General features: G+C 36.9%; 1 protein-coding gene across 1 annotated transcript in view; it reads right to left on the bottom strand.

Moving 5' to 3' along the window:
- CPNE8 (copine 8) overlaps nt 1–27,400 on the bottom strand; it is a 209,653-nt gene that overhangs the window by 104,245 nt on the left and 78,008 nt on the right. The window contains exon 6 of the mRNA XM_002929624.4: nt 24,665–24,741. Within this exon, the coding sequence (XP_002929670.2) occupies nt 24,665–24,741 (77 nt within the window). The remainder of the gene's footprint in view (nt 1–24,664; nt 24,742–27,400) is intronic.

A 27,400-nucleotide genomic window follows, 5' to 3' on the forward strand; every position in this document is an offset into this window, starting at 1 on the left:
TCAGCGGGAAGCCTGCTTCTCCCACTCCTACTCCCCCTGCTTGTGTTCCCTCTATTACTGTCTCTATCTCTGTCAAATAAATAAGTAAAACCTTTTATGATAAAGCAGGAAAAAACTTCCGGTGGAAAAAAGACAGTCTCTTCAATAAATGGTGCTGGGAAAATTGGACAGCTACATGCAAAAGAATGAAACTTGACCACTCTCTCACACCATACACAAAAATAAACTCCAAATGGATGAAAGACCTCAATGTGAGACAGGAATCCATCAAAATTCTAGAGGAGAACATAGGCAACAACTTCTATGACATCGGCCAGAGCAACCTTTTTCACGACACATCTCCAAAGGCAAGAGAAATAAAAGATAAAATGAACTTATGGGACTTTATCAGGATAAAGAGCTTCTGCACAGCCAAGGAAACAGTCAAAAAAACTAAGAGACAGCCCACGGAATGGGAGAATATATTTGCAAAGGACACCACAGATAAAGGACTGGTATCCAAGATCTACAAAGAACTTCTCAAACTCAATACACGAGAAACAAATAAACAAATCATAAAATGGGCAGAAGATATGAACAGACACTTTTCCAATGAAGACATACAAATGGCTAACAGACACATGAAAAAATGTTCAAAATCATTAGCCATCAGGGAAATTCAAATCAAAACCACACTGAGATACCACCTTACGCCAGTTAGAATGGCAAAGATAGACAAGGCAAGAAACAACAATTGTTGGAGAGGATGTGGAGAAAGGGGATCCCTCCTACATTGTTGGTGGGAATGCAAGTTGGTACAGCCACTCTGGAAAACAGTGTGGAGGTCCCTTAAAAAGTTAAAAATTGAACTACCCTATGACCCAGCCATTGCACTACTGGGTGTTTACCCCAAAGATACAGACGTAGTAAAGAGAAGGGCCATATGCACCCCAATGTTCATAGCTGCATTGTCCACAATAGCCAAATCATGGAAGGAGCCGAGATGCCCTTCAACAGATGACTGGATTAAGAAGCTGTGGTCCATATATACAATGGAATATTACTCAGCTATCAGAAAGAACGAATTCTCAACATTTGCTGCAACATGGACGGCACTGGAGGATATAATGCTAAGTGAAATAAGTCAAGCAGAGAAAGACAATTATCATATGGTTTCTCTCATCTATGGAACATAAGAACTAGGATGAACAGTAGGGGAAGAAAGGGATAAAGAAAGGGGGGGTAATCAGAAGGGGGAATGAAACATGAGAGACTATACTATGAGAAGCAAACTGAAGACTTCAGAGGGGAGGGGGTGGGGGAATGGGATAGACTGGTGATGAGGGTAGTAAGGAGGGCACGTATTGCATGGTGCACTGGGTGTTATACACAACTAATTAAGCATCGAACTTTGCATCGGAATCCAGGGATGTACTGTATGGTGACTAACATAATATAATAATAAAATATAAAAATAAATAAATAAAATAAATAAATAAATAAGTAAAACCTTTAAAAGAAAAGAACCTATTCTTAATCTTAGTTTTCAATAGTTCTTTCTCCTTTCATCAACATGGATACTTATTTGTGCTTATTTCTTCTTTGTGGCCATTCCCACGCCCTGATATACCTCAGCACACTAACTGTTCCCTATTTCACCTCAAACCCTCCATATCCCCAGATAAAGTTCCATTTGTTCCAGGAAACTTCATCCTGGTCAACCTCATACAAAGTTCAACCTTCTCTGCATTCCTATGGCACCTAAGGCCAGTACTACAAGTTTAGCATTTAATTACCCCTAAGTTGTTACAATCACATATTTTTCCCTTTCTTTTTTTCAAGTTAATTATAACCGCTATAAGAGTAAAATTCATGACTTAGACATAAATGTCTACACATAGCAGGTGCTCCAAATATAATGAAAATATGTAATACATAAGCAAAAAAAATTAAAGTAAAACTCCCACACACTTTTCTTTTTACATGTGTCTGGTATATTTATGCTCATATAGCTTCCAACTGACATCAAGAGCGAAGTCCACCAGGAAAATGCAAGGTGTGTATATGGTTCACTGCTTTACATGAGGGAATAAGGAGACAAGCCCAGGAGCATCCTCTAAAGAATAATCCTAAGGCTCTCACGGTATGCTTCATGCTTCTTTTGTCCCATTACAAGCCATAGTTCACAGACTCTTCTGTTCCAACTGGGAACCACAAGTTGTGGAATTAGGGCCAAAAAATATGTTTGTCCTCAAGAATAGAACTCATCTCTGACAATCTATGCCAACATGTATGTATCAGATACATAATCCTCTGTTCTCCATGGGTAAAGGGACTGGGTTCTTTAGCATCTTGACTGGGAAGACAGTAAAAGAATGAAACATTAAAATATCTGGGCTACAGATATATCAATATAAAATTATTGCAAAACTCCCCTTTCCTTTCTTTCTTTCTGTTCTAATATCTTTTTCTGAAGAGCACCACTGGGTCTTGAGCTAAAAATGTCATCTCAAAACTTATGCAAGAAGCTGCCTGTCACAAGATTCTGTTTTCTCTTTATCTTTGCTCCTCATGAGGGTAACTGTACATGTCAGGATCTTCCATTTTCTCCAGGTCTTTATGACTTGATTATCCTTACACGTTTTCCCTTGGGTTATTATACACATCAGCTTTAACATCCTTCCAGCAATCTTAATTGGTTATTTTTCTAATCTAAATGTACCTTTTTCTTCTCTCTATTTGTGAATCTCAAGATTTACATTTTCAGTGTTATGACAAACTAAACACCCTGACTGAACATGTATTAGAAAGTACTTTAAAATGCTGAATAAAATTTGCCAAAAAAGTCTTTTTTAAATATGCTATGATTACCGGGCAAGAGATGTAAGGACCAGTCTGAAGGTGAAGATAGAAAACCAGAAAGACAAACAGGGCTGACCCTGCAGAATTTGATCTTGGGCTTGTTTTTGGTGGCTCTTCAGGACATAAAAACGAGAGACAAAAAAAGGGGGGGAAGGGAGAGACTCCCAAAGTGGAGAATTCAATAAGTGACTAACACACAACGTAAAGCTTGGATCACAATGACTCTGTTGCCTGATTGTAGCATGAAATAGATACAAACATTCACTTTGGAAGCACCTCAAAGCAAATCCTTGCCTTAAAACTTGATGATGAATAAAAGAGAAAAGAGAGTCTCTTAATCATTCAGACCTCAACCAGTTTTGCTGCCTTAATTTTTACTACCTGGGTAGTTATAAATAACTTCAAACCAAGAATTCAGTTTAATTGCTGTGATCACAGGTATCTGGGAAATGTCAAACCTTTCTGAAGAGCTTGCCTTCAAACTACATCTCAAAAGATTCTTACATTAAAGGTTTAAAAATACGTATGTGTTCATTTCAAAGTATCACAAAACACTGAAGGAAAAGTGTACCATGTATTAGAGTCTCCAGAAACAACAGACTACAGAATAAACACAGACTTAGAACACTAGAAATATTATGCACAACATACAAAACGTAAGCATGTATAACATACCTAAAATTTAAAGAGAAGAATCAAAACATGAGTAACTAGCAAAGGATTAGAAAAATAATCAAAAAATATTTGGAGAAAAAAAACTTGAAATTCTGGAAATAATAGTAATAATAAAACTCAGTGAATGGATTTAACCACAGATTAGACACAGAAGAATTAGTGAGCTGACAGATAACTGTAAAGAAATGATCCACCATGCAGCACAGAGAGGCAGACATGGAAACTATTATAAAGAGGTTTACAGACGTGGAGAACAAAGGTAAGAGTTTTAATACATATCTAATTAGAAGTCCAGGAAAAAGAAGATTGATTAGAGGAGATAGAATATTTGAAGAGAGAATGGCTAGGAAACTTCTAGAACTGATGAAAAAAAATCAATTTCCAGATTTAAAATGTCCAATGAATCCCAAGCAGCATAAATGAAAGTAAATATACCCATACACATGAGACGGACACGGCAAAACACGTGAAGGGCATATGTTCAAAAGAGCCAGACAGAAAAGGCATGTGGCCTACAGGAATGTGAGTATCAAACTGGGGCTGACTACTCAAGCAATATTAAAGTTGAACAACAAGTGAAAATATCCTCAGTGGTTTAAAAGAAAGTACCTGCACCCTAGAATATAAACACTGTACATCTCTTTAAAGAGCAATCATGAGCCACAAATACTGTTAAACAAGTAAGAACTGAGTGAATGTATAGCCAAGCACCCTTGCTTGAGGCATTTCTAAAGGACTTGAAACTGAAGGAGAAGGATCACAAATGCGAAGTCTGCAATGAAAGAAGAAACAATAAAGGAAGTGGTAAAAGATAAAGAAATCTTAATAAATACTGACTATAAAAAAAGAACGCAAATGTTAAAAAAATAAATAACAAGTACAAAAGATAGAATTCATCAGGAGAGTGAGAATTTAAGTTAAATCTTCTGATGTTCTTTGATTGTTCAGGAAGAAAGTAAAAGACACTTTTAAGTAAATAGAATTTGATAAATTAAGTAAATATGTGTAAAAACTTCCACAACAGTACAATTTTTAAGGGACTTTATAACCTGAAGTTTAGAAAAGGAGAATTGTGGAATAGTGTTTTAAAATACAACCAATTCAAAAGAAACTAAAGGAAAAAAGGGTGAAGCAGATAAAAAGTACTACAGAGGCAATGGAAATAAATCTAGAGGGATAGTTACTAAAGCACATCATAATGAAATAAATGTTCCAGATTAAAATCATATTGTCACTTTGTATAAAAAAAATAAAATTCATCCATGAGCTATTTACAATAAACATCAAAAATAAGGATTTAGAAAGTTCAAAAGAAAAGAATGCAAAGTTATACTAAAGGGAAAAAAACGAAACCCAATGAAAACCAGTGGACTTACATTAATAGCAAACATATAGATTTTAAATTTTAAAAGACTGCTAAAAATAGTTCTTATGTAATTAACAAGTTTCATTAGGAAGATAGACTAATTTCAAACTCTATGCATCTAACATTATAGCTCCAAAACATACAAAAACCTCACCATACTACAACAGGATATGTATACATTATGTTGACCATTTTAACCTGGCAAACACTACCCTGGCCAGTTATTACAGTTAACATCACCAGCAATAAGTCATGTTGAGATCATGTACTGCTGATATAATGTAACAAGGGTGTCTCACCTTTGTGGCCTTTCCCTCCAAACCTACAACTCCAATCTAATCATGAGAAAACCATTAGAAAAACAATCCCAAATTGAGGGGCATTCTACAAAATATCGGCTAATACTTCCCAAAACTGTCAAAGTCATCCCAAACATGGAAAGACTAAGAAATTGTCATGAAATAAAAGATCCCCAGGATGACTAAATGCAATGTGGTATCCTGAATTGAACTGTGTCACAGAAAAGGGACATTAGTGGAAAAAAACAAGACTAAAATTCAAATAAAGTCTGGAGTCAGTTAACTGTAATGTATCAATGTCGGTTTACCAGTTGTGACAAGTGTACATTGATAATGTAAGATGTTAATGAAAAGACAGGCTAGGAACTGTTCTAGGTTAAAAGACACTAAAATCAGGACAACTCAATTCAATGTATGATTTTCAACTAAATTTTAGACTGGGGGAAAACAGCTACAATGGATATTATTGGGACAATTGTTGAAATTTTAATATGGAGTATGGATTAGATAACATCACCATATCACTGTGAAGTTTCCTGATTTTGATCATCAACTCCTTATTAAGAAATACACACTCAAGAATTTAGAGGAAGGGAACGCAATGTCTCCAACAATGTCTCCAACTTACTCTCAGAACTAGAACGTGGAAGACAGGGAAGAGAGAGAAGAAGGTGGGGGAGAAAATGATAAAAAGCACTTGGGACAAAGTTAACACCTGTTGAAAGTGAAAATTCTGGGTAAAAGGTATCCAGGAGTTTCTGGTACTATTCTAGTCAATTTTATGTATAACTGAAATTATATCAAAAAAGAAAGTTACTCAAAAAAGCCAATTTTGAAAATAGTTTCACATACTCATATTCTTCTATTATATTTTGCAACCCATAAATAAGAAGAGAACTCATCACCAAGAAGCTGAAGCTACATCTCAAGAGAACTATTAAAGATGAATAATCCTTTCCAAAACTGACACATGAAGAATAAATGGGCTTTTGAGAAACTAGGTGATTTAATTTTGTCTGATTTGATTTTGTGTTTTGTTGATCGTTGCAATCAAGGTTTTTGTGTTTTTTTCCCTAACTGTAACATTTTTCCGTATCTCTTACTACTTCTCCATTACCTCTAGCACTGCCTAAGTTCATACCTTTACACTTTTGCTTGGATTACTGTTGTTTTCTTGTTTCTAACTGGCCTCAGGCTGGTACTCCTTTAATTTATCCCCTCCATGGATGCCAGATTGATTTGATCATGAATTCTAATCATGAAGCCTTCCATCTTCCAGTGGCTCTACACAGATCTTCCAATAATTTCAAACTGATTAATTAAGACATAATATCCTTCATAAAATACAATCACTTTAAAATCTCTAATTTCACCTTTCCTGCCATTTTTCAACAGAGCCATGCTTTTTGTTCCTTGAATCCATAACAGATGTCTGATTTCTCCCTGACTTCACCTGGAATACTCGCCCTACCAACCACTCAAGGCCACTTTTTTATCTCAGTGATTTCTACTCATTCCCCAAATCTTGCTTTAATTTATAGAACATTTACTAAAATTGACCACAGACCATGTCATAGAATATTTACTAAGGTATATAACATTTATTGACCAAAAAATTTTGAGTTAAAAATTAATGACAAGGGCACCTGGGTGGCTCAGTCGGTTAAGCATTTGCCTCAGCTCCGGTCATGATCCCAGGGTCCTGCGATTGATTCCCGCATTGGGCTCCCTGCTCATCGGGGAGCCTGTTTCTCCCTCTCCCTCTGCCCCTCCCCCCATTCATGCTCTCTCTCTCTCTCTCTCCCTCTCTCTCTCTCTCTGTCAAATAAATAAATAAAATCTTCAAAAAAGAAAAGAGAGAAGAAAAAGAAAATAATGACAAAAGATAATTTTTTAAAGATTTTATCTACTTGAGAGAGCGAGCATGTGAGCAGGGGGGAGGGGCAGAGAGGGAGGAAGAAGCAGACTCCTGCTGAGTCGGGAGCCTGATGCAGAGCTCAATCCCAGGACCCTGAGATCATGACCTGGGCCAAAGGCAGATCCTGAACTGACTGAGCCACCCAGGTGCCCCTGACAAAAGGTAATTTTTAAGACATTTCTGAAAACTCATTATTAAAGGAAGGAATAACAGAGAAGAAAGAATACTTGGAATTGCACAATAATAAAAATAACACTTGTGGGATTCTACTAGTTTAGTATTCTGTATGCAAAAAGAATAAAAACAAAATAACTCCAGCGGTGTGTTAAGAAAAGATACAACAGCAACACACTAATAGTTGGAAACTTTAACAATCCACTTTCGATAATGGATAGAACAACTAGACATTGATCAATAAAGAAACAGAGGACTTGGACAACATTACAGACCAATGGGACCTAATGAACCTAAAGAGCACACTCCATCCAATAATAACAGCACATACTTCTTCTCGAGTGCACATGGAACATTCTCCAGGGGAGACTACATATTAGGTCACAAAAGAAGTCTTAACAAATTCAAGTAGCTTGAAATTATACAAAGTATATTTTCCAATGACAATGGAATGAAATTCAAAATTAATAGTGGAAGGAAAATTGGAAAATACATAAATATGTAGAAATTAAACAACATGTCCTTAAACAACCAAGGGGTCAAAGAAAAAGTCACAAAGGAAATTAGAAAATACCTTGTAACAATGAAAATGAAAAAGCAACAAACTAAAACATATGGGATGCAATGAAGGCAGTGCCAAGAGGGAAATTTGTAACTGTAAATGCACAGATTTAAAAAAAAAAAAAAAAGACTACAAATGAGCCACCTAACTTTATACCTCAAAGAACTAGAAAAGCAAGAACAAACTAACCTCAAAGCTACCAGAAGTAAGGAAATATAAAGATTAGATCAGCAATAAAGAAAATGAAGAATAGAAAAACATACACAAAGAGAGTTACTTTTTTGAAAAGTTCAGTAACTCCCATCAGCTGCATCTCTCTCATTTCCTGTTCTGATTTTTGCTTCTGGTTTTATGTTTTTATTTTTGCTTTTTTTTTTTTTTGCTTCTGTTTTTAAAGGCTCATGTGATTACATTGACCCTACTAAGATAATTCATGATAATTTTCCTATCTTAAGGTCAGCTGATGTAGTTTAACTACATCTGCAAAGTTCCTCTTGCCATATAAGTAACATGACCACAGGTGTGACGCTAGACAGCAAAGGTCATGGGGCCAAAATTCTCCCTTCCATACTGTACCTACCTTATGACCCCAGAATTTCTATTCCTATGCATATAGTAAGAAGACATACAATAACTTTTAAATGCAATAATTTTATATTTTATATACAATGAGGAGACAGAAATAATTTTTATTGTAGCACTACTTATATAGAAAAAAATACTAGAAGCTATAAAAAGCCCACTGACTTAATATTAGGTAAATCTGTAACTCATAAAATTGATACAGTAATGAAATAAATGATTAAAGTACAGCATCACACATCCACACATTACACATTACAAAGATAAGGTCATCACAAACAACTTTGAGCAAAAAATCAAGTCAAAGGAAAGTATACACAGTATAATTTCAGTTATATAAGCTGAAAACATGAAAAATGAAATATCACATTTAATGATATTATGAAGCAGCTGCTATCAGGCTTAATATTTTTTCTGAAAATTAATCTGCTTATGCTGAGCTGAAAGTAATAAGTCATATTACTAAAGAGGTATGTCTTCAGTAATTTAAAATGCTTCCTGCCTTGAGATATCTCCATCAGCCTCTCTCAATGTTTAGAATTTTTAGGATCTCTTCTTCATCTTTAGACTGTTTACCTGCTGAACACTTCATTTGTCAAAGCCCAACTCTGCTACCTCTTTGAGTCCCATAACTGGAGTCGATTCCTCCTCCCTCTCTATCTTGTAGATACTCCTGCTGTGACACAATGAGACCGAGACACAGGCACTGCATTTGAAGAGTTCCACAAAGCTGAGTTTACATCCCAGGTACATCAATTAATGACTGTGACCTTGAGCAAGTTGTTTGTTGAAACCCAGTCTCCTTATCTGATAGGAGATAAGGAGATATCAAGGATATCTTTCAAGATAATAATGCAGTTTTAATACAGGTGTCTAAACACAGCACAGAGCAAGTATTCAATACATTATAGTTATTATTCGTGCTTACATGTATTATTCACAAAAGCAGGGAGTTCCAGAAGCGGAGGGATTATGCATTGCCATCTCTCCATGTCTTTATACATAAAGACGTGATATTGATGTTCTCTAAGCATTTGTTGAATGGCATTGCATTTGATTTAAGAGAGCTTTTTCAGAAGCCCCCAGCTAAATAATATAACTCAATGTGGACTTGTTAGAAGACTAACAAATTAAACCAGTAGCATGCCTTCTGTTCAAACTTAGTACTGATTTGGTGATTATACTAGCTCTTCGATGAGTGGGCGGGAAGATAACAGGATGCAGCACATTCACTGATTGAGGGCAGGGAGAGGGAAGGGGGTGATAAGAAAAAACAGCCCAGGATACAAAATATTAGGCAGCTAAAGGGGCAGAATGGAAACTCCGAGTGTTTTACTTGTGAAGACAACGGAATTAAGAGAGAATCCTCAATACAAACATGCCAACTTCACATATGGACTAGTCTTTTTTCTTTTATTCCCACATAGGGACTCCTTTTTTTTTTTTTTTAGGATTTTATTTATTTGACAGAGACAGAGAGAGAGTGAGCGCAAGCAGGGGGAGCAGCAGACAGAGGGAGAAGCAGGCTCCCAGCTGTGCAAGGAGCCCGATGTGGGACTTGGTCAAAGGACCCTGGGATCATGACCTGAGCCGAAGGCAGACGATTAACGGACTGAGCCACCCAGGCGTCCCCTATAGACTAGTCTTAACTGTGGTAATAAATATCCAAATTTGAAGAGGTTGGAGAAAGGACACAGGCTCTAATAAGAGCTAGTTCTTAACTGGATAAAGGATAAATCAACCTTTTTCCATGTTAAGCCAATCTATTTCAATTGGAGCAAGAACAACTCAGAACAAATGGCTTTAACTCTTTTGAAAAAATTTAAAAAATTAATATAATACTCAAAGTTACCCAGTGGTACAATGAGGTATTTATGTGATATTACACTAAAATTTGGCAACACTTCAATTATTCATATATGAGAGTTTGGTTTATACTTGAATTGTGAGGGAGAAATGACTTAGATCTTAGGAGGAAAGAATTATACAAATAATTGACTGCCACTTGCCTCTGTAGTGAAACACAAAAAATATGATGCAGAAATAAACATGTAAAAATTTATTTGTTATTCATCAACATTAATGGTTTTAATACAGAAAATCAACCTAACATGAAACTATGTTTTTTCTTTATTAATAGATAATTCTTTAACCTCCAAATGAAATATTCATATAATCATACTTATTAATCTTATGGTACTAATATATGAAAATGATAGATTGGCATCTTGACTATGAAATACTAATGAAAATTAAATTTTGCATTTCATATTATTTATAGGTCCAAAGAGCAAAATAACTATAGATAGATAATTTATTTAGATTTGCAAAACAGAATTGCAAACAGAATTGCATTACAAAGAGAATATCATTGAATTGCTTACTTACGCAACAAATATCTGTAGAGTTATCTACTTATATGCAAGGCATGGCAACTAACACTCTCTAGGGTTCTGTAATATTATCATTGTAAAAAGATGTATTGCGTACTTGCCCTTTTACAGGCATTGTGCTAGGTAGCCAAGACACAGATACAGTTGAAGTAGATACAGGCCCTAGGCCAGAGGGGCTCAGTAGGAAGAAAAACACAGTAAAGATGCCATAACTGATACAGATACTGATGCAGTAAAAATAAAGGGTGGTGAGTATTATAACTAAGTAAGCAGGTGCTACACTAACAATGGGTAGCAATCCTAGTCTGGCAGAGATGAGGGGGATTTCACAGAGAAGGTGACAGAACTGTGGCTAACAAGGTGGGTGCAGACTGGCAAGTGGGGCAAAGTGCACAAATGCCTTCCAGACACAGGGATCAGACACAGTGATGTAAGAATATGGTCTACTGAAGGGAAGTCAAGTCGCTCGGAGCATAATGTGTGTGTGGGAATATTCAAGTACACAGCTGGGTCTCAAGTGTCACTGCAGAGTTGTGGGGAAGAATTGAGGAAGGGGCTGAGTTTTATTTATTTTTTTTATTTTTCAAGATTTTATTTCTTTGTCAGAGAGAGCACAAGCAGGGGGAACAGCAGGCAGAGGGAGAAGCAGGCTCCCTGTTGAGCAAGGAGCCCGATGCGGGAATCAATCCCGGGGCTCTGGGATCACAACCTGAGCCAAAGGCAGAGGCTCAACCAGCTGAGCCACCCAGGCGTCCCAGGGGCTGAGTTTTAGATCTGACTCCAAAAAGGTCCGCAGGAGCTACTGCATGCAGATGGGACTGATGCACACAGGAATTACAGAAATCGAGGTCAGTCAGGAAGACTTGTACAATGAAGTAAGAAGGGTTGCTGCAAAAGAGAAGTGAAGTGTAGATGGACAGCTGGGTTGCTGAGAAAGGAAAGGAGAGAAGGAGAATAAAAGGACTCCCAGCGATCTTGCTAGAAAACTGCCTAGTGGTGCTATCACAGAGAGAGGACACAGAAGGAGGAGTTTTGATGGATTAAATGATAAACTCTCTTTGGGGGCATATTCAATGTGAGGTTTCCTGGAGACATCTATGTTCAGTAGACAGTTGTACATACGCATTTAGAGCCAACAAAAGAAATATGATTGATATAAGATGTGGGCATCAATGGTATACAGGTGACAACTGAAATCACAGACATCTAAGACATCACCCAGAATAACATACCCTGTAGGGTGTCGGTCTTAAACTTTGTGGAGTCACAGACACATGTGAGACTCTAATAAAAACCAGAAACATTTTCAGGAGAAAACTGCCACCCAGCATTGTGTGCACAATTTCAGGTCATTCTTGGGCCTGGGAAGCAGGGTGAGAGGACTCTCCAGGGGGCCACAAGGGGAAACTAGGAGAGATGGTGTCATGAAAGCAAAGGGAGAGGAGTTTCAAGGAAGAAGTGGTCAATAGCACCAAATGCCACAAAGAGGCCAGGTAAGATAAAAATTGCAAACACCTGTGGTTAAGGCACACAGGAGGTACCTGGGCCCCCAAGCAAGCCATTTAAGTAGAATCATGAAGAGCGGGTTGAAGAGGCAGTGGTAGTTGAGAAGCCGTACAAGAGAGTCTCTGAAGATTATCTGCCATGATGGGAAGAATGGGGGCAGAGCCACAGCACAAGGGAGAGGCACAGCTGTGTGTCCGGGGATGGCAGGAAGGATGGTGAAGTTCTGAGCAGGCTCTCTAAGGAAGTCTGCATGGAGTGCAATCCAGGGTTTCGATGGAGGCAGTTGCTCAGGTAGAGAAAAGAAACATGCTCCACTAAACCAAGTGGGGAGGAGGCGAACTGAACCTCCCTCCTCTTCAGTGAACTAAAAACTGAAAAATGATGAAAGGATCAGACCTGATTTTTAAAAAGCAGTTCAGCTCCTGGCTTCCTTCTTCTCCAGACTCTGGGCAAAGTACTAGACTTATCTAAGCCTCCTCTGTTCATCTGCAAAATGTAACTAATAATCTCTATTTTGCTAGAATGAAGAAAGAATAAATGCTATGATATATGTAAAGCTCTTGGTGCAGGCAGGCTGATAGAATGTTAAATAACAAACACAGTAACTAACATGACTTGTGGCATTATTTTCTCTGAGAGGAAAAAGGTAAAGTTGTAAAAGTGAAAGGCTGGGAGGGAGGAGGAGAAAGGTTACGTGACAGAGGACTTGAAGGAAGTTATTTATATAGCCTTTGGAAAAGCTGCTAAGGAAAGGGAAAAGGCACCCACAGGAGTCACAGAGCATTGAAGGTTGAAGCCAGGATGGAGATCAGGAGTCAGCGGTGTCACCAAACCATTTGGTTCTGTACTGTGACACTGAGGTGCTCAGACCACAGGGGTGTAGGTGCAGAGAAGGTAGATAGCTGGGGCTGATCACATAAGATACCAAATGTTTCTTGTTAAACAAAGAAAAATCAAAGCCAAGTAAATAGCTCTATAAATGAAAATTTGAACATGAATGTTCAAGTAGAAAGCATATACTTTGAGTTTATTAGTTTTCTTTTGAAATCTAATTACGTGAGGAAATTATGTCATTTCCAAAGGCAAAAACAAAAGATCCATGCAGGTAGTTTTTCAAAACTAATGATTCATTTAATTTAAATCTCATGCATTTATCTTTCCATGCAATATGTTTTGTCTCTAAAATGTTAACAAGATGTCATTTCTAAGATTTTACTATATCAGTTATCACAAAAGAAAACATACAATTTTCACTGTTAAAATATGTCAAACACCAGAAAACTGCAACAGAATCTTTTAACATCTTAAACACTGTGCTTAAGAAATCCATCTGCTACCCTGTAATTTGTTAACATTATAAATTAAATGTGATCGCGTTTTATGGTCCGACTGTAAATGTTGACATTAAAAGGAAAGCAAGACAGTTATTATCATGGTAGAGAATCATAATAAGTAAACAATCGATAGTTTGTTATACAGTTTTTCATTAATAAAAACAAAGTAAACTGTTCATAATCTCTGGAGACTAAGATTTTTCTTTGAAAGTAATTATTGACAAGAGTAATGAGATCCTAGCACTTGAAATACCACATACATCAAAAAATTTTTAAGCCATTACTTTACTTGGGCTGTGATAAACTAGATCTATCCACTTATCTACAGAAATGTTAGGTTGCTAATGCTACTGAAAGCACACTTTGCATTTGTAACGTAGTAAAATACATATGTAGCAAACATTATTATAATCTAAAAATTCTGTTCCAAGACCTGAAGTGCAAAGTTATAGTGTACAGGAGAGACATTTAGTGTACCTAACAAAAAAGAAAAAAAATTATAAATGTGACTATTATTCCAGAAAATTCAGTTCGGTAAACATTTACTGCATCTTACTATTTACAAGGCACAACAACAGGTCTCTACAACACAGAAGATATAATGGTTTCTTTTTAAGTCTTTTCACAATTGTTAAAAGAAGAAAGGATGGAAGAAAAGCATTCAGAATCTTGATTGAATTTTAGGAGGCCGTTCAGGTGCTCTGCTCCAGCATGCTGTGGAACCCACGTATGTCGTGGGGAACAGAAGAATTAATAAGAACAGAGCAAGAACATCTACTGTGTATTCCTTTGATTATTTTTTTAAGTGGACCTGCTTAAGAAAGGACAACAGGGAACTTCAAACAAACAAAAATAGTATGAAAGGAAGAGGGCAAGAAATTTAATAAAATGTTGGGGGAAGCTAACAATTCAGTTAGCTAGAAGTGCTATGTTTATACTAAAGAAACTGAATACATTCACAAAAACAACTAAAAATATATGTTGGAATCTAGATGTATTTGAAAATGTCAGTTTACTAAACTGTCCTCTATGTTTAGAGTCTTTCATCAGAGTTAACTCAAATTGGGAAAGAGTTGAGATTCAATCAATCTATCCCCATGATTACCAAGAGGGTCTAATCAATACTGGTATCAAAGCAGGCAGTGAGTTGCAAAGATTACTGAGGTTTTTTACTTACTGGAATTTATTTTCAGAGCATCCTGTATTGCAAGAATCTGCACTGCAAGAATCTGCCTGTATCTAAAATGGCACCATGGGCCAATCAAGGCTAATTATTCAGAAAGGTTTTTTAAATACATACATATATACATGCATACAGACATATAGACATACATACATACATAACCAAAACCACTAACGATATGCTTAATCTCTCCACCCTGAACTTTGAAAGAGAAGAAAGCAGCAGAAAGCTCATTGTTTTTAGAAATGGAAGCACATTATCCTGCATTACCAAATGGAAGAAATGACGAGAAAGGATGAGCACACGGTGCTCTTTACTTGTCAACACACTATGAATTCAGAATGATGATTTTCTAGAAGATCAGGAAAAAAAAAATCTCATGTACTTATTTACCTCTTTCCAAAACTAGATGTGGATTTATTTTTTAAAACTCCTTCCAAAAATCTTCCTATTTAGATTGTGTTAGCTCTAGAAAATTTAAGGCTACCCCTGCAGAAGAGTGCTGTCATCCTAGCTGACTACAGAGAGAATGGGTGCAGTCCCCCTAGAATAGAGACTGGCTAGCACAGGAAAGCCATACTTTTCACTTCCAGGGCTACTAGTTTCCTCTTAGTAATCACAGGAAACACAAGAGTTAAGAGCACACCCTACAGAAGCCCCAGTAGCCCAAAGAAGCTAAGTCCTCATGACCCAGGATGGAAGCAAGAAACAGAAACTTTGCTGGAGATGAGCCTTATGTACCTCAGGAAAAAAGTTTTACCTTGGACTATGCTTGCATATGAGTTGTGTGGGTAAGAGAGAGTGCAAAGGAACTGCATCCCTGAAATGACCTAGGTCAAGGTGAGTCTCTTGAAAGCTCTTCTTGTCATCCAGAGATGTTCTTGACTTTTAAGTACTTTTTAAAATGAAATAAAATTTAAAAAATTAAATTTCCTTCAAAGCCATACATAAATATATTCATTTGTGAAGGCAATATAATGCTATGGTTAAGCACATTTGAAGCTTGGTTTCTTCAGAATCCTGGTCTCAGTTTTTGTCTTTGATGAATAGGGATTATTACAATACCTATGTGCCTCATAATGGTGCTATAGGGATTAAAGAAGTCATTAAGTGTAAAGCAGGTAATACAGTGACTGATACATTATAAGAATTCAGTCAAGTTAGCCATTGGTATTATTTTGTAAAAGTTCACTGCTCCCTTTCAACTGTTTTGAAGACAAGAACTAATTGAGTGTATATACAGGAGCAGAGACAATCCCCAAATGTTTGTTCCAAACATTCATCTCATCAGGGGGTTAGAGCTCAACCAAGATGCTTATTCCAAGGTTGGCCCATAAAGGTCTTTCTTCACCTACTAGTTTGCTTAACTATGGAACTAATATTCCTAGCCTGCATCTTGAGTCCCAGAATCAGCAAATTATGCTATACCTAACAGGGGAGAAAGAAGAAAGGAACAATGAATTTCATTGTAGAGGAACCTATAATTTCTTTGAAAGATTTTATCCAACATAATTTCTAAACATTGTCTATACAGAGGGAAACCCTTTAGAAACTTAACTGATATTTAAACTAAGTGAAACTAGGAATGTTTATTCAACAAAGATAGGTACTATTTAATTTAGAAGCCATCCTCCAAAGTAACACAGATCATATCTTATCATTTCCTCCCTTCAGGTAAGATTTTCCATCAGTTTTCAATCCAACTCAATGAAGCTAGACAAATATAAATAAAAATATTGCTGTAAATGTTTATACTCAGCAATACAAGGACAGAATGACTCACCTCTTCCTAAAACACTGTTCACTTGTGGAATGCCCAAAAATGGATGATCATTCCCTTGTCAGAAAATGATAAATCCATCCATTCAGTTACTTGTGCAAGAAATCTGAAGGTCTTCCTTGAACTGTTTTTCAATCAAGACTATCAGTCTATCGCTCATCCTTGTGAAATGAAACTTAAAAACATATTTTAATCAGCTTACTCCTCCTCATCTTCTTAGTCCAAACTCCTGTCTTTTCCGAACTACGTTATTTCAACAGTCATTAACTTACTAATCTTTCTGTTAACTACCCACAACCATTCTGCATACAGAAGTAAAAGAACCTTTCTTTTTTTTTTTTTTTTTTAAGATTTTATTTATTTATTTGACAGAGAGAGAGAGAGACAGCCAGCAAGAGAGGCAACACAAGCAGGGGGAATGGGAGAGGAAGAAGCAGGCTCCCAGTGGAGCAGGGAGCCCGATGCAGGGCTCGATCCCAGGATTCTGGGATCACGCCCTGAGCCAAAGGCAGACGCTTAACCACTGAGCCACCCAGGTGCCCCAGTAAAAGAACACTTCTGAACAAAAATCATGATTTTTCTCATGGTATTTATGATAAAATTTGAATACTAAAAAGACCTATCTATATATTCTGGTCTAAGCCAGTACTCTAATTTTCGTAGGGCTTATATCAATATACAATTATATTTATTTGTGTGATTATTCATTTAATGAACAGATGATTAACTCCCTGAGGACAGGAACAACTCTCTGATTTCATAATTGCATGCTTCATCCCTAATTGTTTCTGGTCCATTATGTATTCTCAGTAAAGATTTGTGGAATAAATGAATTGAAAGATGAAAAAAAAAAAAAAGAATCCTTAAGACCTCTACTACACTGAGGTTGTGTTTGATAGAAAAATAAGCCAATCTGGTCAATAAATGTAGTCTATATAATAAGCACTGACATAAAATGATTTTGCTTTTTGTTTTTCTTTTTAAATTTGGATGTCTGAAGGAGTTACTTGTACATAAGCTTCATAAGAACAGGGAAATATAACATCCAAATCAGAACAACAGATCAACCATTCTGGGGCTTATCTCTAATGATGGTATTAAGAACTATTTTGAGAAAAAATGTATTTATCTTATCCATATCTCTCATGACTGGCCATATCCTTTGCAAGTCTACCTATCCAGATTAGCTCATTTATATGTCTTTACCTGTAACTATTGGAATTTCTGAGTTGAGCAGAGAAGTGTGGGAGCTTGCTGCTGTGTACAGTCTGCTCTTTGGGGTTAAACAATTATATCTCTGCAGATTTTTCCAGAGCATGAGCTCAGATCCACAGATGAATTTAAGAAAGTGGGCCAGTTGAACATTTACTAAGTTTCTGTCATATAGAAGACTCATAATCTTGTGTAAGATATGTAAGGAAATCTACTAAAACTACTTCCACTTCTGGTCTTTAGCGAACACACAATTTTTCATATAGACTCTCCCAGGGGTTGATAAGTCCTTTATACTAGATCCATGAAGCACTGAACATCTCTCTAAGACGTAACACATTAAAAATTGAACCACTGATTGCAAGTGTATAAAGATTCCTAATATGTATACACATCATTGGAATCTTTGCAAATGAGAGAAAAATAATTTTAAATTGATACTGTACTCTAGACTACATTTTGCAATTACATGTGAACATGGGCAATGCTCTAAAAATTCAGGACATTTCCAGGAAAATAACACTATTTTATAAAAGCCAAAACAAGAAAAAGCAGAAATTGAACTCCCCCATGATTTGACTTTTCAGCTCTATATTGAGAATAGACAAAATAATTTTTAATATTTATATTTGGTTGATATTGAACAATTTACATAAATGTAATCAAGTTTGGTTCAAAATTGCCCTTTATCTAATCTTGCTGAATTCCTAGCTAAATGCTTCTATAAGGAAAATAAATACACAAAAGCAAAAAGAGAGAAACACAGGAAGGAAAAAAGGAAAGGAAGAAAAAAGGGGGAGAGGGAGTGGGAGAGATGGGAGAGATTACTCAGTGATTCCATTTAATAAGTCTTTCCTAAAAGATACTGGCTATATTTAATACAACAACAATAACCACAACTGGGCTATTTATTAAATTCCAGTGTCCTCCATGACAAAAATATTATATAAAGTATTTTTATTTCTTACAACAACTCTCTTAAAAGTGTATTATTCATATGTTTCAGATGAGGAAACTGGAGCTCAGGAATTTAAAGCAGTTTTCTCAAATAATAATTTGAGAAATACCCAATAAATTATGATCCCAGATTTGACTGCCCCAAAGCCCATATACTGTCGACTCTGTTACAGAGGCTCTTTATTTATCTCTAGACTAGGCTCTTCATACTACAGATATAAAAGTACAATACAGGCGTACAAATTTTGCCGTGTTACCTAGCAAGTTAGCAGCAGAGATGGTACTAAGAACATCACATTCTGATTCCCAGCCCAGTGTTCTTTCCAATAAAATAAATCAGGGAGTATAACAATATCAATCTAATTTGCAAGGAAGTTAATAAAGTCAAGATCACTTTGAAGGTCAAAATTTCCCCCAAAGTTGACTAGATTTTCATATACAAAAAGTTGCACGATAAGGACATGCTGTGCTTAATTGTAAGTTTATGTTTCTCACCTTCAAGACTATCATTTTCCTACTCTTCTTCCTCCCGTTCCTTCTTTCAATGACTTGATCTACACACATCCACAGCACAGCTTTCAGAATCAGGCCACACTTGAATCAGATCTTTAAGGCAAACCTTTAAGGCTCTGCCTCAAGTCCCCTACAAGCCCTCTTCTCCTTCTGCCTTATTCCCCAGCTTCCTTTCTGCTCTGTTCCTCTCCCCACACTTCTCTTGTTGAACTTCAGTGCCCACTATGCTGTGTCCTTGAAACCCATGTCAGAGCTGGGATCCCGGTGGCCATCAGTCAACTGCAAGCTGGTCTTCCACTTATCACCTGCCTCTGAATCCCTGTCCCTGTGCTCTTTTTACTCTACTGTTCACTAATCTCTCTTGGGTCTCTCCCTTTATCCTACCCACTACTGATTGCCTAGATCACAAGCCGCTGTAACCACCCTACAAAGAACATAATCTTTTCCCTTAGCCAAAACAGTTGCCGGTTCAGTTACCCATGGAGGTGTCCCCCCACCCCACCCAGGGTAAGAATCTTCCTTCTAATCACAACCAGTCCCTGCCTCCTTACCCCATCCTTTTATACAGAACCATTCATGCCTGGATGTGCGAAACAGGAACAAACAGGTCTATTACTTGATGAATATAATAAATGCTTTCCTCCCAGAGGAAAGAATGGCAATCTTTCTTAAACTGGTGCTGATTCCAGCATTTTGGAAGGCTTTACTGAACCCATCACTAAGCTCCCTAAAGATAGAAAAAGTACGACTCTCTGACAGCATCATGCAGAAAATTGGATACAATCTCCCAGCATGAGAAAACACACTGCTGAGTGGGTATAATGGTAAATAATAATGGGACGATCTAAAGAGAGGAGCCGATGAGTCATAGGAAGACACAGTAAATGTTGCAGACAAATTAAGTAGCACAAGACTCATTTTAGGAGGGTTCAGGGAAAAGACCAAAATGTTGGATGGAATTAAGATATGAAAAATGTGTTTGCTCAAAACTGGAATCCAAATTTGCTCAGAACTTGAATTTGACAGAAGAGACTGTTGAAAATTGTGAAAGTCTTAAGCTGCTATTAAAAAGTAAATTAAAAATTCTTGAACATAAGTTCCAAAAAAATTCACCTACGTTCCTACAAAATATTAAAAAATAATTTTTATTCTCAAAATAAGAAAATCTATTTTTAAAGTGACAATAACTGAAACACAGAAAAAGATTTCATTTTAAATTCAAATTCTGTATTTAATAGAGCATGAGAATATGTACTAGAAATCCATTTTTCCTTTGTAATAAATATAACAGTTTTCAAAGGCTTGGTTAGTAATAAATAATTTAAGGCTCTAGTATATCTCCTTTAAATCTCCAAATTTTACTGTTACCATCATTTTTAAAAACCTACCTCTGAGAAGATATTATAAGACAACTGCAATTAAAAAGCTAAAATAAATTATTCTTAATACCTTAACAGAACATAATTTAAATTAGGCCTTTTAAAGGGAAGGAAACAATGGAATCTTTAGAATAACTTAAAATTTAAATGGAAAACTAATTGGAAAATAAATCTCTAATCTAAAACAAATTGGTAAATAAGCCCTAAATCACATGGATAATCTATTTAAGATAAATAACGTTTGCGGCACAGGGAGACTTTTTAAACTCAGGATGAGTCAATTTTGTTAACTGCAGATGGATTATCTGTCTCAGGAGGTGTCCTGTGCTCCCACTCCAAAGCTGATATCCATCCAGATAGGAAAAATCCTCCAACACCTTAACGAGATTGGCTAAAGTAATGGCTAAAGTAATGGCTCCAACAGGAGAGAGTGCAAATTGTTTCTATCACCAGCCACGAGGAACCAACCAAGCAAAACAGTGAGATCTTTAGTGACCATCTTACAATGTTATCTTTAACTAGATAGCTAAGCCCTGACCTGGGCAGGTTCAGTAGTTGTGGGTGGGGCAGGGGGTGGGGCAGAAGGCGGCAGAGGGGACTGTAAGGAAGTTAAATACATACTATTTCCCAATGTGAAGTTCATTGTTTCTGCCATGCTTTAATATATTCCACTAAATTAAAAAACAAAACAAATCAAAATATGTTCCACTATACATGGTATCTTCCTTTAGAAGTTATGTTTGTCATCAAGTTTCCCGTGAGGAAACACTTCCCTGACCTTGTATCATCTCTGATATTCTCCCTGGCTCTGTCCTTTCTTCCAAAACCATTCTCTCCTCCACTGAAGTATCCCATGCCTTCCAACCTCCCCATCGCTCCCCAACATCTGTCCATTAGATTGGTTTGAAAAATCAAGTACATGGGAAAAAATGTCAGTGAACAGAGGTGAGTATGGAATCTGAAAGTATCCATCTAGTGGACCAGCTAATATGAAGGGCTACTCCGACATCATGGGCAGATAAAATTTCCATGCAAACATTTCATTCTCTTCCTCAACCAAACTACACTTTTAAACAAAAATGATAAATGAGTTTCATTTCATCTGAGGTTTAGGTAGGGGAGCAAAATGCCATTTGAACAGAAGATGCATCTTCCTTTGCTGAACACTTGAACTACCAAGGGCCCAAGACAGCATGCTCAGCCCAATGGACCATGTTCCTTCATCTACATGTTCTCTCTTCTCTAGACACTTGACTCTCTCATAGTTAGTGTTTTTAATAAAAGATAAAATTTTCTCAAACAAGATGGTAGGTGGGTTACAACAAAATGTATTTTTTTCCCATCATTCACCTGGGATGGCGTGACTACTCAGGTGAGAGCACATGAACATATTACTGGATGCTTTGTAAATCAAAAATATCATTCCACTAGCAAGCTTGTTATATTTAGTTTTACTCTCCTATTTTTGATTAGTCTTGCCTATTTGACTTCCCTCTCTCATCTCTTTCCTTTTTTCTCTTCATCTCAACTATCTAATTGGGTTTCCCTCATGTAACAGGCCACCACACTGCAGTTCTTACAGTTTTATTCTTTGTTTCTTTCTTTTGTCACCAATCTCTTTGCTACACTCAACCTCTACATTTCATTTCCCATTTAATACTAACACATGCCTGCCTAGTTAAAATCACTTTAAAATTAAAAAAAATATATATCCTTCTCTCTGCTCAAACAATAAGCCTACCTTTTAACCCTTTTCTTAATATGTATTTGCTTGAGAGGACTGCCCAGTAAGGTCAAAGGTTGAATAAAACATCAGTTACATATACTTTTAAAAATTGAATGAATGCTACCTTTGTCATTAAGACAAATGTAATATCAAAACTTTCAATAAACTTGCTTAAGTTATAAAACAACCCTTTAGATGAAGCATTGGGTAGTTAGAATAGCTTCATGTTGCTTAAACAGGTTTCCAAGGCTTTGTCTCAATTATGCCACCACATCCTCAGCAGGAGTGAGGAAAAATCTAAAGGGCATCTCATCTTTCCTGATTAGGTAAGATGATCATAAATTAACTGCCAGCAAATTCTCCCAACATTTGCATAATCATGACTCTAGACATCTTCATCCCTTACCCTGAATGTGTTTTTGTTGGTCTTGTCTAGTGGGAATGTTGAATCATGCTGAACAACAACCACATCTCACACTATATTCTATTTACCACATACCCCAACCAATATAATGTCAACTTTTTAACATGTTTCAAGACTAGCTTAAAAATAATTTTCTACTGGAAAAAAAAGTCTATGTCATTTAAGAGTTTCTGAAACTAGAGTTATGATTTCCCTTTATGGAGAAAATAACACCAGATAAAAATAACCAGCAAAATGACCAATTTAAAAATATGAGTGCAAGTTCCATAAAAATCTCTACTCTTTTGCTCCGAAATAAAAATTCTATATTTTAATTGCTTTTGTTTTCACTCAAAGGATATTCAAGGCATCTTTAAGGTGGTATTATATACATGACTGATTTGTTTTTCAGCAAAAAGAGTGATTTAGTGGTCTTCCAAGAATTTTCATGGGCCTAAATCACTAGACTCAACAATACAATAACGTTTACATATACTTAATAAAGTATTCACATTTGCTTTACAGATTACTTATCACTGACATATTAAAGTGAGCATAAACATATTTGAATCATAAGCTTATAAATCTTACAAGGATATGAAAACAAACTACGCATGAAAGAAATGTTAAAAAGGCATTGACATGCAAAAGTCCTCAAACTGGCACACAGTAATAATTTTCTTAGAAAATCAATTAAATAAAAGAAGTGAGAATTCACAGACTTCTCATTAGCCTAAGAAGAACACTCTAAGAATAAAGTTCAATTTTATACAGATAATGTGAGAAGGATACCTTGGATGTTTCAAGTATTTGAATGTCAAAGGTGAATAGATTTGGAGAGTTTTGACACATTTATTTTATGAGTTTGAGATTCTTTTTTTTTTTAAAGATTTTATTTATTTATTTGACAGAGATAGAGACAGCCAGAGAGAGAGGGAACACAAGCAGGGGGAGTGGGAGAGGAAGAAGCAGGCTCATAGCGAAGGAGCCTGATGTGGGGCTAGATCCCATAACACCGGGATCACATCCTGAGCCAAAGGCAGACGCTTAACCACTGTGCCACCCAGGCGCCCCACGTCTGAGATTCTTAAAAGAATATTGAAGATATACACTTCAAAATTCCCCAAGCCTTTTGATATTGTAGTTAGTTCTGCAATTTTCTCAGTATTCTTCTTAGATCATTTGATTTTTATGAACAGTTAATTGAATCCAAATAATTGAGATGGGGTGAGGGGAGGAAGAAGGAGGATAGTGAGGGGGAAGATTTAGGAAAAAATATCTGGAATTAGTTTTCTGTCTTATTTGGAACTAGAGAAAATAAGATCACCCCACCCAATTGATCTGAAAATGAAATATGATCCCAGTGATTAAAAGTGAAGGAAGAATACATAATTCTGAGATACCGCCCTCTCTTAACATTTATACACTTACTTTCTTTTTTACAGGCCAATTTTATAGTAAAAATCATCATTAAAATCTCAATCACTAAAGATGCATTTTTTAAGCATATAGTATAAAGAATGGTGCTCCATATAGTTCCTGGCCCAAAGGAGGAAAGCCTCTTTTTCAAAATGTTTAATTCTTAAAACCTAAGATTTAATACCATACCCAAAAGGAAAACATTAGATTTGCTTTTTTGAATCTCCTCATTTCATTTTGTGAACATTTTGCAGCATGGCATATGACAGCTGAAATATAAATGATTCTTTACAAACATATCAAAACTATTTGTTAGAAGAAAAAACTCAATAAGATTTTTAAATCCACTTTTGGTCTCCAACCATGTATTCATCAGTTCCAAACTACCAAAATGAAAACTGAAGAGTTAACATTTCTTTGTCTGGATTAAAAAAATACTTACACTATTGGCTTTTCCAGGCGACTTCCCTGAGAACCAACAATCTCCCCCAATGTACAAAACACTTGTCCCAGAAAGTCCTAAAATAGATAAGAGGATTAAAGCTCATAAGTTCTCAAACTGTCTTTACACTACATATTTTGTACATCATATTTGCAGTGATTTCATTGCTGAAATACCGAATTTTCTAACCTCCAATAGTAAGAAAAATAAGCTCCATATGCATTCATTTTAGCATGTGATTTTCCTCAAGTATGCAAAGCCCTTTGTCCTTTTTATCACGGCAGGCCTGCTACTGCAAGTAAGCAAGACACTGCTTTTCTTTTCTTTTCTTTTTCTTTTTGAAATTACAACAAACATGGAAAAAAGTTCCAGGATTTGAATTCACAATTGGCTTGATTTGGAATGCTTCTGAACCTAGTAAACTTTGGGCTGAGGAGTAGTGGTTAGCCAACACTGAGGCTAGCTATGGAGAGGTTGTGGGATGTGGCTAACGGGGGGGGGGGGGGGGGGGGGGGAGGTTCCAAGCCACACCACCAGGTGTCTATTCCATGACTGCCACTGATTACCTGGGACTGGGTATTTAATTAAGCTCTCTAGTTTCCTCATTGTTAATATGTACTAGTCGCCCTCACAGAGTTGTTTTGAGGATGAATGAGTTATTGCATTAGTTAATATTAGCATATGTTAAGCACCTAAAAATAGGTTAAGTATATTAGATTATAAAGTTCATTAATGTACAGCTAGATGAATCTTATTTTCAAGTGTAATCTTATTTTCAGGACTCAGAATAACCTTGCATAATGAAAGGTCTGTTATTAATCTCCATTTCACCTACAAAGAAACTCCTAATCATATAGGAGGTTGATCTGTTCATGTTTTAGGCAGTCAGTAAGTAGCAGAGTCAGGACTAACCCAGACGTTCCAATTCTAGATTAATATGCTCCCTAAGAATTCAAATATAAATACAATGCAATTTCACATGCCATTAAAACAAGAGTCCCAACATCATCTGGATATGAGAGTCAAGAAAATATGGAAGTATTTCAGGGAGAGACACACCCTCTAGTACAGTCCGTATATGATTTCAACCACCTAAAAGAGAAGGTGAAAGAGCTCCCTAAACTGAACAGTGAACCGGTCCAGAAGTCTTAAGAAGACAGACAGAAATGAAGGCCAAAAAGAATGTTGTTTAAAGTTTTTAATAAATAAAATTTTTAAATGCCTAACAAGTCACAAAAGGAAAAGCTATGTATTCCACTTAAAAAAATAAAAGAAGAGGAGGGTGCTCTAGGTCTCCTGAAGGAAACAAAGCCCACACTGGAGACTAGGATAGTCAGGGTAATATTTCCCAAAGACAGTAAGCCTTGAGGACCAAGTAGGAATCCGATCATGGAGAGAAAAGAGCTGGACATTCTGTTAGCTAGGATGCAATGGGAAGTTACTCAGATCCGAGGGCTGAAAGCTATGAGGAGAAGGGAAGAGGGGGAAAGGACAAAAGCAAGGAAGGAGTGTGTTTTGTTTTGCATTGCTATTCCCACCAAAGACACCCAGCTGTAGAGGCCACTTTTCGGCAAACAGGCTGGAGCGATAGACTGCAGAAAGGGCCCACAGAGACCACCAGGCTGAATAGACAGGCCCATCAGGCGACCCACCTCAAAATATCCATTGGCCCTAAATGGCCAATGGGCTACTTACAACCAGGCACAGTTACCAAAAAAAGGGAGAATTCCATATGTCGCTATACCTCCTCATTTTCCCCCTTTAAAAACAACCCCCACCCACTGCTTCCTCGCAGACAAACGTTTCTTCTATCTGGCTGCTGCTCCCTTGCAATGTGTTAGATACATTCTATCTCCCTTGTTCTGCCTCAAGTGAATTCTTTCACCACCCGAGCCACCGGCTTCCATCCGATAGTTGGCCCACAATTAGGGGCCCCCATCCAATCAAGACAAACCCCATTTAGACACCACACTAGCTAGGGGTGTCATCTGTTAGCCCCATGGTAGGTGTTTCTTTCACCTAATAGCCTTATGTGAGCCAGTTTGGGCTGGTTTGAGCCATTTTGGAGCTGAGGACCTGCAGAAACCCCCCTAAGTTGTCCCGTAGTTCCCTTTAGCTAATTACAAAACTCAGATCTCCTCCTACAGGTGGGGTTTTCTCATTTTTTGAACACAGATGCATGTATTAGCATATTGACGTGCTAGGCATGTGCAATTGAGCCAAAGTGCCTAAATAACAGAAAATGTAAAACTCCTTAATGTGTACGTAGTGCATATGCAAGCCACCTGCCCCACCCCATAATACACTGAATAGAAGCTTCCAGTACTCACCCCAGGGGGAGATGGTGCCTTGACAGCTGCCTCCAGCTCCTCACTTGTAAAAAGTAATAAAAAGCTCTCTGCTTTCAACACTTCCTTAGGTTGTGTTCAATTTAATGCACCCCAGGCAGTGAACCCCTTGAGTTCAGTTACAATTCTAGGTAAAGGAAAATAGAATTGGCTACCCCAAAATATGCCTCTTCGGCAGAAGGATTATTTTCAGCTATTTTTTTTTAAGTTTATTTATTTATTTATTTATTTGAAAAAGAGAGAGAGCATGAGCAGAGAGGGAGAGAGAGAGAAGCAGACTCCCCACTGAGAAGGGAGCCCAATGTGGGGCTTGATCCCAGGACCCCGAGATCATGACCTGAGCCGAAGGCAGACACTTAACCAACTGAGCCACCCAGATGCCCCTATT

Source organism: Ailuropoda melanoleuca, chromosome 16 (assembly GCF_002007445.2).
Source record: "Ailuropoda melanoleuca isolate Jingjing chromosome 16, ASM200744v2, whole genome shotgun sequence".
NCBI classification, from domain to species: Eukaryota; Metazoa; Chordata; class Mammalia; order Carnivora; family Ursidae; genus Ailuropoda; species Ailuropoda melanoleuca.